We start from the raw sequence: 18,289 nt of genomic DNA on the forward strand, positions 1-18,289 counted from the left end.
GTTTCACATTAGTCCTGCATCCCGACACCTCCCTTGGGATCTGCGGCCCCACAATTGCAGCTGCCTCGTGGAAATCCCCCTTCATGGCTTTTCATTCGGTGCGGAGGGGTTTCCTGTATGGGTTGCTGCTGCACACCCTCCACTTCCTCGTCCACTATTTGGACACTCCGTGGCGTTCCATCCTACCCTCCAGCGGAGGCGAGGGTCTCGGAGGGCTCGCTACTTGGGAGTCCTCCCCTTTCTTCCATCAAGGACCTAGCGTGGAGGGTGTTGCGCGCAACAGCGCTGTGCAACCGTGGGTTAAGATGGTTCACGGACTCCCAGGCCGCCTGCATTTTCTGCAGCTGTCGGGAGTCCGTGTTCTGTGTTTGTATAGAGTGTCCGAGTTTGCAGAGCCCTTTTTTTTATTTTTTGAAGGGGCTGTTCCTCAAGTTTTGGCTGCACTAGCCCCACACCCCTGATCTTTGGTCGCCCAGTGCAGGGTGCGGGGAGGGGGGTGGTGAGGAGGGAGGAGGACCTCCCTTGTTAGCCTGCTCCTGGGCCTGGCCAAGGTGGCCATTAACGGGTCCTGGCAGTGGGCAGTCGAGGGGGGTCGTCCTGCCTGATGGCCCCTTTCCTTCATGGCCGGGTGTCCTTGGAGAGGGAACGTGCGGTGTCCACAAGCATGCTTGAGGCCTTCCACCACCCATGGGCGGTGTGGGGACTGGGCGGGTGGGGGTGGGGGTGTGGGGACTGGGCGGGTGGGGGTGTGGGGACTGGGCGGGTGGGGGTGGGGGTGTGGGGACTGGGCGGGTGGGGGTGTGGGGACTGGGCGGGTGGGGGTGGGGGTGTGGGGACTGGGACTGGGCGGGTGGGGGTGTGGGGACTGGGCGGGTGGGGGTGTGGGCACTGGGCGGGTGGGGGTGTGGGGACTGGGACTGGGCGGGTGGGGGTGGGGGTGTGGGACTGGGACTGGGCGGGTGGGGGTGTGGGACTGGGACTGGGCGGGTGGGGGTGTGGGGACTGGGCGGGTGGGGGTGTGGGACTGGGACTGGGACTGGGCGGGTGGGGGTGTGGGGACTAGGCGGGTGGGGGTGGGGGTGTGGGGACTGGGCGGGTGGGGGTGTGGGGACTGGGCGGGTGGGGGTGTGGGACTGGGACTGGGCGGGTGGGGGTGGGGGTGTGGGGACTGGGCGGGTGGGGGTGTGGGGACTGGGCGGGTGGGGGTGGGGGTGTGGGGACTGGGCGGGTGGGGGTGTGGGGACTGGGCGGGTGGGGGTGGGGGTGTGGGGACTGGGCGGGTGGGGGTGTGGGGACTGGGCGGGTGGGGGTGGGGGTGTGGGGACTGGGCGGGTGGGGGTGGGGGTGTGGGGACTGGGACTGGGCGGGTGGGGGTGTGGGGACTGGGCGGGTGGGGGTGTGGGCACTGGGCGGGTGGGGGTGTGGGGACTGGGCGGGTGGGGGTGTGGGACTGGGACTGGGACTGGGCGGGTGGGGGTGTGGGGACTAGGCGGGTGGGGGTGGGGGTGTGGGGACTGGGCGGGTGGGGGTGTGGGGACTGGGCGGGTGGGGGTGTGGGGACTGGGACAGGGCGGGTGGGGGTGGGGGTGTGGGGACTGGGCGGGTGGGGGTGGGGGTGTGGGGACTGGGCGGGTGGGGGTGTGGGGACTGGGCGGGTGGGGGTGGGGGTGTGGGGACTGGGCGGGTGGGGGTGTGGGGACTGGGCGGGTGGGGGTGGGGGTGTGGGGACTGGGCGGGTGGGGGTGTGGGGACTGGGCGGGTGGGGGTGGGGGTGTGGGGACTGGGACTGGGCGGGTGGGGGTGTGGGGACTGGGCGGGTGGGGGTGTGGGGACTGGGCGGGTGGGGGTGTGGGGACTGGGACAGGGCGGGTGGGGGTGGGGGTGTGGGACTGGGACTGGGCGGGTGGGGGTGTGGGACTGGGACTGGGCGGGTGGGGGTGGGGGTGTGGGGACTGGGCGGGTGGGGGTGTGGGGACTGGGCGGGTGGGGGTGGGGGTGTGGGGACTGGGCGGGTGGGGGTGTGGGGACTGGGCGGGTGGGGGTGGGGGTGTGGGGACTGGGCGGGTGGGGGTGGGACTGGCATTTGTGGGAATGATGTTTTAATTTAACTAGCTAAGTTTCCTTTGAAGTTTGATTTTTGTTCCAGTGCCTCATCAGAGGCTGCCACCCTGTATTAGTTTATTTTATTGATCATCTGTTTATTAACAAGGGCAGATAATGAGAGTCTGTGGTCACCCAGTGTAGAGGGGGTGGGCAGGGAGGGGGACCTCCTTATGGGTCTGTTCCTTGGCCTGGCCAAGCTGACCATTAACAGATCCAGGCAGCAGGTGGTCGAAGGGGTCGTCTGGCCTGACTGTCTGCCCCTCTTCCGTGGTAACGTTCATGCCCAGGTGTATTTGGAGAGGGAGCACGCTGTGTCCACTGGCTTGCTTCAGGCCTCCTGTGACCGATGGGCGCTGTGATAGCTGCAGTGCCTCCTCGCTCCACAAAATGACACTTTGATTTCGCTAGATAAGTTTCCTTTGGAGTTTTGTTTCGGTTACAGTGTCCTTTTTAAGAGGCTATTACTTTACCCTTATTTGTTAATTTGCTCATTTGTTTTAAGTTCATACACAAAGGGAATAAAGAGAGCTCAGGGTCGCCCAGTGTGAAGGGGGCGGGAAGGGTGGAGGACCCCCTCATGGGTCTGCTCCTGGATCTGGGCAAAATGGCCATTAACAGGTCCAGGCAGTGGGTCGTGAAGGGGGTTGTTAGACCTACTGTCTGCTTCTATTCTGTGGCTACATCCATGCCCAGGTGTCCCTGGAGAGGGAACAAGTGGTGCCCGCTGGTACGCTTGAGGCTTTCTGCCACTAGTGGCCGCTGCAGGGGCTGGAGTGCATTGTCAGCTCTGGGAACGACATTTTTAATTTAATTAGATAAGTTCCCTTTGAAAGTTTTGCCTTTATGTTACAGCGCCCCTTTAAGGGGCTTTTACTTAGTTTATATTTGTTTATTTGTTTTACAAAAGAGTATAAAGAGAGTCTGCTGGAACACTGGGTGTGTAGTTAGGAGGCAGAGTTCTATACTGCTGCATCCTGCGAATAAACCCATTCTTGGCAAAAAGACCTGTGCCTTGTGGCTGACACAGAGAAAACAAGAGTAGAGACAAATCCCCGTTAGGGTCACCAGCTCTCCAGGGCTACCCTGGTGTCTCCAGGAACTGAAGATGTATCTCCCAGACACCGATGGGAGTAACACCTGGGAGAGCAAAAAACTCAAAAGTGGCAAGAAGAAACAATTGTGCTTTTTTTTAAAAAAAAAGGGATAGAAGTAATAGAAATGAACAGGGTGTTTGGAATCGTGCAATGAAATGTCTAACCAGAGCTATTTTCAAGCGGGCCTCAGATTTCCTAGTTGACATGATACTGGTTAAAGACCTGAAAGCTATTTCCCAAAACTACTTGGCCTCTTTACTACTTGTTTCAGAAGCCTCTGAACCTCCCTCTTCAACCATAACATTTGGTCTCTAGCCCTCTCTGCGTCCGTCAGCAGAAATGGCCTCCATTTTCCACTTGTTCTTTCCTTATCCTTCACCCACATCACCAAGTGAGAAATGTGATGTAAATGCAAGTTGTTAAAAATACTTGTATTCACCGTCTTGGATCTCCTGGCCCTGAGGTTTCTCTGGGTACTTCATTGACAGAGATCTACATGACCCAGAATTCCTCCACTCACTGCGATGGGGGCTGTGTCTGAGAGGATTGGCAATCACTTCACTCTTGACCATCTGAGTATGTAACAGGCTCAGGGATAACGGAACAGAAAGTCCTCTTCCTACAGACTTTCCTTCCTCTTTTCATAGAATCGCACAATCATAAGACCACAAGACCATAAGACATAGGAGCAGAAATTAGGCCATTCGGCCCATCGAGTCTGCTCTGCCATTCATCGTGGCTGATAAGTTTCTCAACTCCATTCTCCCGCCTTCTCCCCATAACCTTTGATCCCCTTACCAATCAAGAACCTATATATCTCAGTCTTAAATACACTCAATGACCTGGCCTCCACAGCCTTCTGTGGCAATGAATTCCATAGATTCACCACTCTCTGGCTAAAGAAGTTTCTCCTCATCTCTGTTCTAAAAGGTCTTTCCTTTACTCTAAGGCTGTGCCCTCGGGTCCTAGTCTCTCCTACTAATGGAAACATCTTCCCCACGTCCACTCTATCCAGGCCTTTCAGTATTCTGTAAGTTTCAATCAGATCCCCCCTCATCCTTCTAAACTCCGAGTATAGACCCGGTGTCCTCAAACATTCCTCATATGTTAAGCCTTTCATTACTGGGATCGTTCTCATGAACGTTCTCTGGACCCTCTCCAGGGCCAGCACATCCTTCCTGAGATACGGGGCCCAAAATTGCTCACAATTTTCTAAACGTGGTCTGACCAGAGCCTTATAAAGCCTCAGCAGCACATCCCTGCTTTTATATTCTAGTCCTCTCGAAATAAATGCCAACATTGCATTTGCCTTCCTAATTAGCGACTCAACCTGCAAGTTAACCTTAAGAGAATCCTGGGCTAGGACTCCCAATTCCCATTGCACTCCAGATTTCTGAATTCTCTCCCCATTTAGAAAATTAAAAAAAAAAATCATGCAGCAAAGGAGGAGGCCACTCAGCCCACTGGGCCTGTACTGGTCCTTTTGAAAGAGCTATCCAATTACTCCCGCTCCCCTGCTATTTCCCAATAGCCCTGTAAATATTCCCTGCCCTTTAACTACTTATTCAATCCTGCTTTGAAAATTATTATTGAATCAGTTTCCACTGCCCTTTCAGGCAGTACCTTAATGTGCTACAGAAAAAAAATTCTCTCCATCTCCCCTCTGGTCCTTTTTGTTGATCACCTTTTACTGACCCTCCTGCTAATGGAAATTGTTTCTCCTTATTTACTCTACTAAAACACCTCCTAATTTTGAACACCTCTATTAAATCTTCCTTTAACCTTCTCTTCCAAGGAGAAAAATACTTTTTACTAAAAGACATTGGGTGATGCAGTATGCCAGAATAGTTTTATACCAGGGGTTCACACTGATGTTGAGACTGGCTGTGGGGACTTTGGGCTGTGGTGTGTAAGTAGCAGTTGTGGGGTTTATGGTGATCAGATGTCTGTTCTTGGCTGTTATGGTGATGGCTGTTTATTTTTGGCTAGATGCAGAAGCACGAGCTTTGGCTAAAGAGCGGCAGAAGAAAGACAATCACAACCTGAGTGAGTAACTTTCCCTTCAACTAATACTTCATCATTCTCTTCATGTAGTAACTGTAAGTTAAAGCATTTCTTACTGTAATGGTGATCATGTGACTGTACAGATAAAGTGGCCCTAAGTGTAGGGGATCTTAGGGGGGTTTTAACCTTGGTCTTGGAACAAGCATGTAGCCTCACCTGAAGTCTGTTAATAAATTTTACGAGAAACCAGCCCTGCACACAAGTTTGTTACAATTGGTGATGAGGATAAATAGCACTGACACATCACCTCGCCTCACAACTGAGAGAATTTCGATTTTTAAGGGGAAAAAAGTATACTTACCAGCACTGCCTCTCTTTGGCAGAATTGACCAGAACGACTCATCCGTCCAGGACTGGTGTCAATATGTTGAGCGATTAGGGTTCTACTTTGTTGCTAATGAAATAATGGTGGAGGAGGAACATAAGGCAATTCTCCTAAGTATCTGCAGGGAGGAGAACCTATAACCTAATCCGTAGCTTTATGGCTCTGAATGCGCCAAATTCCAGATCCTTCACCGAGCTAGTCAACCCCGTGAAAGGACATTGTCAGCCTAAACCCTCAGTGGTTATGCAAAAACTCAAGTTTAACTCTTGAGTAAGGGACCCCAGTGAGTCAATCACAACGTACGCCGTGAAGTTAAAACAGTTAACGGAGCACCGTGACTGCGGTGATACTTTAACCAACATGTTGCGAGATCGTTTGGTTTGCGGCTTAAACGACAACTCCATTCAGCGCAGTTTGCTTGCAGAGGTTAAGATTGACCTGAAGCGCACCACGGAGATAGCGTTAGCAGTGGAGAGTGCTGAAAGGGACTCGCAGGCTCTGCAGAGTGTGCTACATTGCGCCATTTTGTAGCTAGGGTGGGAACCTGTCGCCGGGCGTGGCGTGAAGATCAGGGAGGCTACCATAAAGCCTGACACGGTCCCTACTGCGGCTCACCAGTAACCTAGAAGTTAAAGTGTTACCGTCGTGGAGGAAATCAGATGCCCGAAGATTTAAAGAGGCAGAATTCCTCTACTGTCACAACTGGCATTTTTTGTTTTTATTCATTCATGGAACGTGGGTGTTGCTGGCTAGGCCAGCATTTATTGCCTATTCCTAATTTCCCTTGTTCAGAAGGCATTTAAGAGTCAGCCATATTGTTGTGGGTCTGGAGTCACATATAGACCAGACCAGACCAGGTAAGGACAGCAGACCCTAAAGGACATTAGTGAACTAGATGGGTCCTTAAAACAATGGCTTCTTGGTTATCATCAGACTTTTAATTCCAGATTTTTATTGAATTCAAATTCCACCATCTGCCATGGTAGGATTCAAACCCCGGTCCCCAGAGCATTACCCTGGGCCTCTGGTTTACTAGTCCAGTGACAATACCGTTACGCCATCACCACTGTTAAACAGTGCAGGACTAGATCAAGTCAGGTCAAGTTAAATGAAGTGCACAATATGGATGAGCCAGAAGTTACTGAGGCTGATATTTATTCCCTACACAATCTGAAGGCCAGGGAAACTGAACCAATCACTGTTACACTTCAAGTAAATGGAAAGCCTCCCCTTATGGAGGTGGACACAGGAACATCGACTACTGTGGTGGGAGAGCATATCTTTAAATACCTCAGAGAAGGTACCCAGTCATTGAGCTTGGAGAAAACTGCTGCTCTGTTAAAATCATATACAGGAGAAGCAATACAGGTGAAAGGCATTACCTCTGTACCTGTATCATACAGGCAACAGACAGCTCAGCTGCCAATAGTTGTCGTAACTGGAGAAGGACCTAGCTTTCTGAGCTGTGATTGGCTGAAGGAAATCAAACTAAAATAGTCAGGAATTTTTCAGCTCAGGAATGGAGGAATTCCAGAGTTGCTGAAAAAGTATGACGAGTATTCCGAGATGATTTGGGGAAAATCAAAGGTCTACAGGCTAAAATATGCGAGGACCTTGCAGCAACAGCCTAGTTTTTTAAGGCAAGGCCTGTGCCTTATGCTCTGAGAGAAAAGGTTGAAGTGGAATTATGTTGTTTGGAGAAATTAGGAATAATACAGCCAGTCCACTTTTCAGAATGGGCAGCATCCATAGTTCCTGTACTAAAACCAGAACAAACCATTCATATCTGTGGAAATTATAAATGAATGGTAAACAAGGCTGCGAAATTGGACAAGTACCCAATCCCAAAGATTGAAGATCTGTATGCTAAACTCAAAGGAGGAAGATCCTATACTAAACTGGATATGAGCCATGCATATCAACAGCTCGAGCTGGACAACACATCAAAAAGTTATGTCACCATAAACACGCACAAGGACCTGTACCAGTATACATGCCTAACCTTCGGTGTGTCATCCGCCTGTGCGATTTTCCAAACAACTTTGGAAAGTTTACTACAAGGACTTCCCTGAGTATCGTGTATGATGACGTCCAAGTCACAGTATCCACAGAAGCAGAGCATGTGGCAAACGTGGAAGAGGTTCTGAAGAGATTTTTAGAGGCTGGCATTCGTTTAAATAAAGAAAAGTGCACCTTCCAAACAAAGGAGATTATATATCGGGGTCTTCGGGTGGATGCCCAAGGGTTGCATCCATTAGAGGAGAAAGTCAGGGCAATCGAAGAAGCACCCTCTCCTACCAGCGTTACATAGCTGGAGTCTTTTTTGGGCATGGTAAACTATTACTGTCGATTTTTGCCTAATCTATCCACAGTGTTAGCCCCTTTACACTTATTATTGAAGAAGAACCACAGATGGTCCTGGAAGGCTCAGCAAGAGGAAGCTTTCGCTAGAGTTAAGAAGCTTTTACACTCGTCGTGTCTGCTAGTGCACTATGACCCATCAGTTAGGGGGAAGAAAATAAGTGAGAATTTATGGTAAGGGAGAATTCATTATAAGGGAATGAATTACTTAAATTAGAATCTACAGGCAGGCCAGTGCAAACCAGTTAATCAACAGTTAAACAGTTAAACCAGATGAACTTTGTACACCCTTAGGCACTTGCAATCACTAGCAAGGCCCTGGGAGTTAGACTGGACATGAAGGAATTAAAAATAAGATAGATTGGGTGTCCTGGGAGTCAGACTGGAGACTTAGTTTTTTCCAACCTAAGATTAAGTGTGCCCTTCAACAGATAGGGTAAGGACGGAGGGTCCCAGCTTAGATAGGAGGGAAGGCCTCGGCCTGGGTGAAAAGTGGGATGTACCTGATGCCGGAGATATACGTGATCAATAAAGTATAAATATGCTGAACACTTGTAATTTAGCAGAGTGCTATCTCAAGCTGCCTTGAAATGGTTCTCTCCTTGCAATTGCTCGAATAAACGATCATGACCTGTACCTGAGTCTCCTGTGGTCTGTTTGTCAAAGACACCACAAAGAAGAACCACAGATGATTTTGGGAGGCTTAGCAAGAGGAAGCCTTCAGTAGAGTAAAGAAGCTTTTATGCTTGTCACGTCTGCTAGTGCACTATGACCAGTCAAAGGAATTAATACTCACTTGTGATGCATCTCGCTATGGAGTCGGAGCAGTATTGTCACACAAGATGGACAATGGATCTGAAAGACCGATAGGATATCTATCCAGAACCCTTTCTGCAGCCGAGAAAGGTTACTCACAAATTGAAAGAAACTAATCCATCATATTTGAAGTAAAGAAGTTCCACCAATATTTGCATAGTTGACGCTTCACCATAGTGTTGGATCACAAGCCACTGTTGGGTTTGATTAGTGAAGATAAGGTAATTCCACCGATAGCTTTTGCTAGAATTCAGAGATGGGCTTTAATTTTGTCGGCATCTGAATACACTTTTATGTACTGTCCGGGTGTGCATATAGCAAATGCAGACACCCTCAGTCATCTCCCTTTGCCCGACAGTGATACACATGTTCCAGTACCTCAAGAGATAGTACTTGTGTTAAATTTCCTGGACTCCGAGACAGATAAAGAATTGGACGTATTGGGATCCAATTTTAGAAAGAGTCCGTGAACAAGTATTACAAGGATGGTCAAATCATAAGTCCCTGAAGAATTAAAACCATTCTTTGTGCATGGATCTGAACTGAGTTGTCAAGATGGCATCTTATTATGGGGAATAGGAGTCATTATCTCTGTGCAAGGAAGTGACCCATTATTGGAAGAACTTCACAGTGCACATCCTGGTATTTTGAAAATGAAGATGCTCGCACAAAGTTATATCTGGTGGTCAGGTATAGACAGTGAGATAGAAAAAATGGTGAAAGACTCTCATCACTGCCAGAAACAGCAGAAGTTACCCATTTCAGCACCACAGCATCCTTGGGAGTGGCCTGGTCGACCCTGGATTAGACTACATATAGACTATGTATGTCCATTTCTAGATACCATGTTTCTTGTGATTATCAACACACATTCAAAGTGGGTGGAAGTGTTTGAACTGAGATCACCCACATTGTCTGCAACCATTGAAAAGCTGTGCCAAGTTTGTGTTCGTGGTTTACCTGAAGTTATTGTGTCAGACAATGGTACTGCTTTCACTAGCACTGAATTCCAAAGATTCATGAACCTAAGTGCGATTAAACACGTCAGAACAGCACCGTATCATCCCTCATCTAATGGGCTGGCAGAAAGAGAAGTACAATTCTTTAAAGCAGGCATGAAGAAACTATCAGAGGGGACATTAGAAACACATTAGAATTTCAAGATTTCTGTTCAGCTATTGCACAACTCCTCATGTGACCACTGCTTTAACACCTTCAGAATTGTTAATGAAGCAATGACTTCATATGAGATTGAGTCTAGTGTTCCCTAATTTAGGGGAGAAGGTGGAGAGAAACCAGGGGAGTCAGAAAGTGAATCATGATATTCACAGTAAAGGTCGAGAGTTTACTGTGGGAAAGAGTTTTTGTACAAAATTTTGCAACTGGACCGAGATGGGTTCCTGGTACAATCGTCTCTGAAATGGGACCGTTATCTTATCAGGTAGAAGTGGAAACAGGATTGTTGGGAAACACTTGGATTATCTCAGAAGTCGAGAAACTCTCCAACAACCAGTTAATCCACCTGAAACCAAAGTCGAAACTTCGACCCCTGAGGTGTCAGATCGACAAAGAATAGGCATACCAGATGTCTCTGCTGAAGTAAATGATTCTGAACTGCCAGTGTCTAGGGATGTCCCTGAAGCTGCAGTTCCTGTGCAGGTCGATCCAATGGAAGAACCTCCAGTTGTAGAATTGTATCGCTGTACCTGAATCCGAAAACCTCCTCAAAGGCTAAATTTATAAAGGCATGAATTGTATATAATTGTATATAATATGGGTTAAGATGTTTTGTAATTAAGGTAAAACAAAATTAAAGGGGGAGGAATGTAATAATTGTAAGTTAAACCATTTCTTACTGTTATGGGGATCACGTGACTGTATAGACCAATCAGCCCTAAGTGCAGGGAATCTTCAGGATGGAGCTTTTTAGCTTTGGTCCTAGAACAAGCTGTAGCTTCATCTGGAGTCTGTTAATAAAGTTCACTGTTTCTTACAAAAAACCAGCCCTGTATTCCTAACTTATTACAGTTCACTGACCGTGTGAGCTGGTTAGATCTGTGATCTGGTGGGAATGATACATGAAGAAGTGGTTAAAATTGACTGTGCTCCCTCGGAGTCCTGAAATTGCAGTGTTCTAAACTGCAGGTGTTTCATCTTCACTGAGTTTAAAGTCAGCCAGGGCTCCTGCTGAAAGCAGATGGGGCCTTATTTTAAATAAAGCTGCAGTCTGTGTGCCAGAGAAACAGGTGAGAGAGGGGACAGAAGAGACCAAAGTAAACACCACATCTTTTATTCTTTGGGATGATTTGAGATGTTCGGATATAAGAAAGTTGCTGGTCCAGATTCGGCCTAACTCCTTGGACCTGTCCTCCACAGCCCTGACATCTTCCCAGGAACACCTCCCACTTCCCAGGAACACCTCCCCCTTCCCAGGCACTTACCTTTTTCCAGGAGTTGCTTCCGTTTACTCCAGCCCAATTTCCACACCTACCCTGACATCTCTCCCACTGGCTTTCAGGCAAGGCACAGTGTGAGGACAGGAATGTTAGGGTGAAGGATACCTGCAGACTTCAAAACTAAGGGCATCATCTGTTCAACACAAACTCACAACTTGTAGTGTTATCTCCCTTTGATGTGAATGGACTGTACCTGCTCTTATTAAAAACAAATGGAATAATTTTCAGTCCTTATAACCCTTGAGGCAGAACCCCACTGGACACGAGATTTATTACTTACTTTTTAAAACTTGTTTTTTTTTAACTTTTATTTTGTTGCAATGGTGTTATTATAATATTGTACTTTGTTCCCAGAATTAAAAAAAGTCAGTCCAGGGAGACTGGAGTTTTCCCGGCGTGATTGGGAATCTGAGGCAATGGAAGTGGAGAGTTTGTGAGATGGAAATGTGGGTGGAATATCTGATGTCAATCTGATGGGGAGGGTGTGGGTGAACAGAAGGGCTGATCTACGGCAGGCTCTCGCTGTTAACCTCTCACTGTGAAAGGAGCTGAGCAGAGAGCACAACAGTTCCCCATGAAGGGAGGGGACCTCTGGTTCCTGCTGTCGCAGTCATGGTGGTTGTTTGGCAGTTTGTCTACGTCTTTATCTCCTGCCTTAGAGGTGCCTTGTCTGCACTCTAGGGGAGAAGATGAATTCATTAGCAGAAAAATTATTAAAAAGCTGCATTGTTGTTTTATTGTCTTCAACTTGGGTTCCATTTTCTCAACAGTTGAACGCAGGCGAAGGTTTAACATCAATGACCGGATAAAAGAGTTGGGAATGCTCATCCCCAAATCCAATGATCTGTGAGTAGATACTTCTCCTGCCATTCATTTTAAATACTGATGCCTTGCACTGTGGCTTACATCTTGCTGGAGTTGGAAGTTGTTTTTATGGAGGAGCCACGGACAGATGCATCTTTCTTCCCCTGTCACCCACTGACCATCGACTCAGCTTTCCCAGCTCACAGTTGCCAGTATTGACCTATAGGCTCCTTCTTGTCCTGTCCCTGGCCAGTACGGACTGAGAGAGCTCCTCTCGGAAACACTGTCCCCTGAAACGCCCCGTTTTACTGATGACAGTTGGAGCCAATAGTCCCTGCTCCAGGCCTGTTCCTACATCAATAGTTGACTTTGACAAAGAGACTGAGAGTAATGTATATAATGCTGACAATGTAAAGCCAGGTGGGAATGCAAGCTGTGAGGAGGACACAAAGAGGCTACAAAGAGATATAGACAGGTTAAGTGAGTAGACAACAAGGTGGTAGACTGAGTATAATGTGGGGAAATGTGAGCTTATTCACTTTCTTCGTAAGAATAGAAAAACTGAATATTTTTTAAAGGGTGTGAACCTTCTAAATGTTGATGTTCAGATGAACTTGGGGATACACACACAAGAAACACAAAGTTAGCTAGCAGGTACAGCAAGCAATTTGGAAAGCAAATGGTGTGTTGGTCTTTATTGCAAGGGAATTGGAGTACAAGAATAAAGAAGTCTTGTTACAATTGTACCTGGTTTTGGTGAGACCCACACCTAGAATACTGTTTGCAGTTTTGGTCTCCTTATCTGAGGAAGAATATATATGCATTGGAGGTGGTACAGTGAAGATTCACTAAATATATCACTGGGATGAGGGGGTTGTCCTATGATGAGAGGCTGAGTAAATTGGGTTTACAATAATGAGAGGTGATCACATTGAAACATACAAGATTATGAAGGGCCTGACAGGGTTTATCCCCTTCTAGGGAATCTAGAGCACAAGGACCCAGTCTTCAGATAAAGGTCAATCATTTAACATTGAAATGGCAAAATGTTTCTTCACTCAAAGGGTTGTGAATCTTTGGAATTCTCTAATTCAGTAGGATGCCCGGTCGTTGAATATATTTAAGGCTGAGATAGACGGACAGATTTTTGGTCTCTCAGGAACCAAGGGAAAAGGGAATGGCTGGGAAAGTGGTTTGAAGCAAAAGATCTACCATAATCATACTGAGGACAATACAGGCTTGAGGGAGTATCTGGTCTACTCCTGCTCCTACCTCTTATGTTCTTAACCTGATCCCAGAAGTTTCGCCGCTTAATTTTGCCCTGAGTCCTGTCACATTGAGGACCAGCTCTGCATGCATTGTTACTTACATTCTATTCCACCTGATCCCATTGAGTCCTTGAATCATTGACTAAAGAGATATTGGGGGAAAAGTTGACAAATATAGCATCGAACTGTTTACGGAACTGTTAGGGAAGGAGTTCCAGGATTTTGACCCAGCGGCAGTGAAGGAACGGCGATTATATTTCCAAATCAGGATGGTGGGTGGCTTGGAGGGGAATTTCAAGGTGGTGGTGTTCCCATCTGTCTACCGCCCTTGTCCTTCTAGATGGCAGAGGTCATGGTTTTGGAAGGTGCTGTCGAAGGAGCCTTGGTGAATTTCTGCAGTGCATCTTGTAGATGGTACACACTGCTGCCACTGTTCGTCGGTGGTGCAGGGAATGAATGTTTGTGAATGGGGTGCCGCTCAAGCGGGCTGCTTTGTCCTGGATGGTGTCAAGCTTTCTGAGTATTGTTGGAGCTGCACTGATCCAGGCAAGTGGAGAGTATTCCATCACACTCCTGACTTGTGCCTTGTGCCTCTGGAGAGTCAGGAAGTGAGTTACTCACCACAGGATTCCTAGCCTCTGACCTGCTCTTGTAGCCACAGCATTTATATGGTTGGTCCAGTTCAGTTTCTGGTCAATGGTAACCCCCGGGATGTTGATAGTGGGGGATTCAGCGATGGTAATGCCAGTGATTGTCAAGGGGCGATGGTTAGATTCTCTCTTGTTGGGGATGGTCATTGCACGGCACGTGTATGGAGAGAATGTCACTTGCCACTTTTTAGCTCAAACCTGGATATTGTCCAAGTTTTGCTGCATTTGGACATGGACTGCTTCAGTATCTGAGGAGTCGTGAATGGTGCTGAACATTGGTGCTGAATCATCAGTGACCTTATGATGGAAGGAAGGTCATTGATGAAGCAGCTGAAGATGGTTGGGCCGAGGACACTACCCTGAGGAACACCTGCAGTGATGTCCTGGAACTGAATTGATTGACCTCCAACAACCACAACCATCTTTCTTTGTGCTGGGTATGACACCAACCAGGGGAGAGTGTTCCCCCATATTCACATTGACTCCAGTTTTGCTAGGGGTCCTTGATGCTACATTTGGTCAAATACTGCCCTGATGTCAATGGCGGTCACTTTCACCTCAGCCTGCTCCTTGCTTCTCCCTGCTGCATATGGATTGTCATTAAAACATTCTTTTTTACAAACATTAATTTTCTAATCTTCATGGAATTATGTCAAGCCACGTTATGTCACCCATGTCATGTTGCGTCATATTCCCTTACTTCATTGATATCTTGGCCTGTGAGGCACCCCATCCCTCCTGTAGTGGCTTCATTGAAATTCCCAAGGTCTGAGAACAGCACGAGTCCTGACCAAACTGAGGACAACTATCATCAGTTCTGACATGATGTATCAACACCAGCAACAACTGATATTTATATAACACCTTTAACCTCCCCAAGGTGCTTCACAGGAGTATTATAAAATGAAATAAGACACCGAGTTATATAAGATGATATTATTCACATGGGCTTAGTCAAAGAAGTAGTTTTTAAAGGAGGAGAGAGAGTTGGAGAGGGGGAGGGCTGTAGCTTCCAGAGCTTAGGGCCTAGACAGCGAAGGTGTAGCCACCAATGTTGATGAGATTAAAAAATCAAGGATGCTCAAGAGTCCAGAATTAGGTGAGCGCAGATATCTTGCAGGGTTATAGGACAGGAGGAAGTTACGGAGATAGGGAGGGGTGAGGCCATGAAGGGAAATAAAAATAACGATGAGAATTTTAAAATCAAGATGTTGCTTGACCAGAAGCCAGTGTAGGTCAGCGAGCACAGGGGTGGTAGGGGAATGGGATTTGCTGTGAGTTGGGTCATGGGCAGCAGAATCTTTGGGTGGCCTCACATTTACGGAGGGTAGAATGTGGGAGAGCAGCCAGGCGTGCATTGGAGTAGTCGAATGTAGAGGTAACGAAGGCATGAATAAGAGTCTGAAGAGCAATGAGTTGAAATGGGGTGAAGTCAGGCAATTTTATGAAGTGGAAGTAGGTGGCCTTAGTGATGGCATGAATATAAGGTCGGAAGCTCATCTTGGGCTCAGAAGTGACATCAGGGTTGCGAACAGACTGGTTTAGTCTCAGACTGTGGCCAGGGAGACGGATGGAATTGACAGCTGGGGAATGGATTTTGTAACAGGGACTGATACATGGCTTCAATCTTCCCAACATTTAATGGAAGGAATTTCTGCTCATCAGTACTGGGTGTCAGATAAGTAGTCTGATAATTTAGCAACAGTGGAGGAGTCGAGAGAGCTGGTGGTGAGGTAGAGCTGAGTGCTGTCAGGGTACATGTGAAAACTAATGCTTCTGCTTTCTGATGATGTCAGTATGCTGGATATATCAGGGAATGAACATTCCTGACTCACCCTGTGAAGAAGTTCAATCCAAACTATTTGCCTTCCCTCTTCTGAGCTTGAGTTTGTACTCCTCCCTCCACACACACCCTCTCCCCAGAGTTTGTGATTACGTCAAGAATATTGTTAGGGTTCAGTTATCTTTCTCTCTCCACACCCCCCCCCACCTCCCCAACTTTTAGAGCCTGAATGCCTAGAGGTCTCCACAGTAATATGGTGATGTGTGATGTGCGTTGGTGGGACAGGATCAGTCCTTTATGCAAGCTCACTATCTCTGCCTGGGACATACTTTATCTGACTGGCTATGCCCAAAGACCTTTATTGCTCCTTGAGCCTTATGACTATTGGGATCCTTTAGTGACTATCGTGTGTTTGTTATGAGGTTGTGACCTTGTTGGTTTGTAGTTTTTACCTTCACTGAATGCCCGCTCATTGATCCTGCAGAGATGTTCGCTGGAATAAGGGCACAATATTAAAAGCCTCAGTGGAGTACATCAAAAGACTGCAGAAGGAGCAGCAAAGAACCAGGGAGATGGAGGGCCAATCAAAGAGGCTGGAGATGACCAATAGCCACCTCCGTTTTCGCATTCAGGTGAGAAAAGATAACTGCTCCACACACTTCCCCAGGATCGTTGCAATAAGCAAAAGAATATCACCTGAGGCTCGGGGTTGGCCTTCTCTTCCCTGGGACAGAAGGTCATAGGTTCATCTCCCAAATATAGAGATTGAAGCACGTAATCACAGCTGACATTCCCGGTGCGGTACTGAGGGAATGCTGCACTGTTTTGAATGAAATATTAAACCAAGGCTCATCTGTCCTCTCACTCTGAGGTAAAAGATCTCACGGCCCCTATTTTGACGAAAAGCAGGGGAGTTCACCTTGGTGTGCTGGGGCGAATATTTGTTCTCATCCAACAGGAATAAAAAAACAGATAATCTGGTCATTATCAGTTTGTTGTTTGTGGGAGCTTGCTTTGCGCAAATTGGCTGCTTGTTTCCTACATTACAACAGCGAGTGCACTTTAAAAAAGCATTTCATCGGCTGTAAGCTACTTTGGGATACCCTGAGGTCACGAAAATTCTTTCAAGAGTAATAAAAATTCTAATGACAGCCATTTTGTTTCCCTAACCATACGCAGGAACTGGAGATGCAAGCTCAGGCCCATGGACTATCTACCATCTCACCCTCGGGGCTAAACACATCAGAGCTCACCGGCTCCTCCATCAAACATGAGGAAAATATCATGGACTCCCTTCAGCACCAGCACCAGCATCACCTGCAGCCTCAAAGCCAGCTGGAGTTTATTCAGCCCCATGACCTTTGTGACAGCTCGCTGAGCTTTGCTGACGCCATGAGCCAATTTACTGACCTCTCCTTCAGCATTCCCGCCAAAAAGGAATACCAGCTGGATGACATGCTAATGATGGACGATGCGGTCTCTCCATTGGGCCGAGATCCCTTGCTCTCCTCGGGGTCACCAGGGGCTTCCAAAGCAAGTAGCCGAAGGAGCAGCACTAGCATAGATGATGCTGACATTCTGTGACACAGAACATTTGGTATTGGTTGACAAAGCGCGTGTACACACACACATATACACACACACGCACTATAAAACTATCGGATGGGTAAGCTGGGGTTACGCTAGCCTTTTGAGGTTTGAGAGTTGTTGTCCTGAGCCTCTACTGAATTTGAAGAATGTGTCAAAAGTTTCTCTGTCTTTCTTCGGGATTTGAAGATTTTCATATTGTCATGTCATTTTGCAGACCATATTTTACAGTGATTTTTTTTTGCAGTTAAGCTTCAGTTCATTCTTCCACCCTATTGAGTTGTGACACTGGTGCCCAGTGTACACTGTAATCCGTATGGATGATTCCACAACCCAACACTCCCTACTGAGAGCAGAATTAACACAGAGTGTGCACACTCCCTCCCAGTTCACCGTGTCACCCCTTTCTAAGAGATGCTTTGGCTTCGAGTTTCTGTTCAGTCACAGTTTGTATTGTAAAAAAAAAACCCCACCGAGTTTAGCGAAATGTTTGTGGGGGTGAGGAGGACCAGGTTTCTTGATAACATTTCAAAATTGAATTTTCAGAACCCTTCTCCTGCAATGGTTAAAATTCCCGAGGTTTGTTTGAGTTGACATAGCTTTTGGTTCTGTAACTGAGCCATACAGACAGAAGGTCCTTGATTACATCCCTTGTCTGCACTATTTAAGCTGATCTGGGCTAGGGAAACAGTTGTGCACAGTACTTCTGGGCTAGGAAATGAAAAGCTCCTGTTCCTGATCGTTAACCAGTGACTCCTGTGGTCTCAATATTGTGCAAATTTGGGTCATCCCTCATTCCCCTTCTTCCGGCTTCCCCTCTTCACCCCCATTTATTCCCACTGCCTGGATAACTTGCAGTGTCAGTGGCCACTTTCACATGTCAGACAGTTATTTCAGAGCAAAGGAGAAAATTGGAAGGTTCTGTGGCCACATTAACCTGAAATTGAAACCATCAGTTTCTTTACATTTAACACCATA

General features: G+C 47.4%; 1 protein-coding gene across 6 annotated transcripts in view; it reads left to right on the forward strand.

Annotated features, from left to right (window-relative positions):
* Positions 1-17,557, forward strand: part of tfeb (transcription factor EB) — a 96,416-nt gene extending 78,859 nt beyond the window's left edge. For 5 of the 6 annotated variants that reach the window (XM_041195014.1, XM_041195010.1, XM_041195015.1 and 2 more), the window contains 4 exons: positions 5,187-5,243; positions 11,990-12,065; positions 16,209-16,356; positions 16,904-17,557. In XM_041195014.1, the coding sequence (XP_041050948.1) occupies positions 5,187-5,243; positions 11,990-12,065; positions 16,209-16,356; positions 16,904-17,308 (686 nt within the window). In that variant the 3' untranslated portion in view covers positions 17,309-17,557. The remainder of the gene's footprint in view (positions 1-5,186; positions 5,244-11,989; positions 12,066-16,208; positions 16,357-16,903) is intronic. The other variant, XM_041195016.1, reaches the window with a different exon arrangement.
* Positions 17,558-18,289: the final 732 nt, after the last annotated feature.

Source organism: Carcharodon carcharias, chromosome 9 (genome assembly GCF_017639515.1).
Source record: "Carcharodon carcharias isolate sCarCar2 chromosome 9, sCarCar2.pri, whole genome shotgun sequence".
Lineage (NCBI taxonomy): Eukaryota > Metazoa > Chordata > Chondrichthyes > Lamniformes > Lamnidae > Carcharodon > Carcharodon carcharias.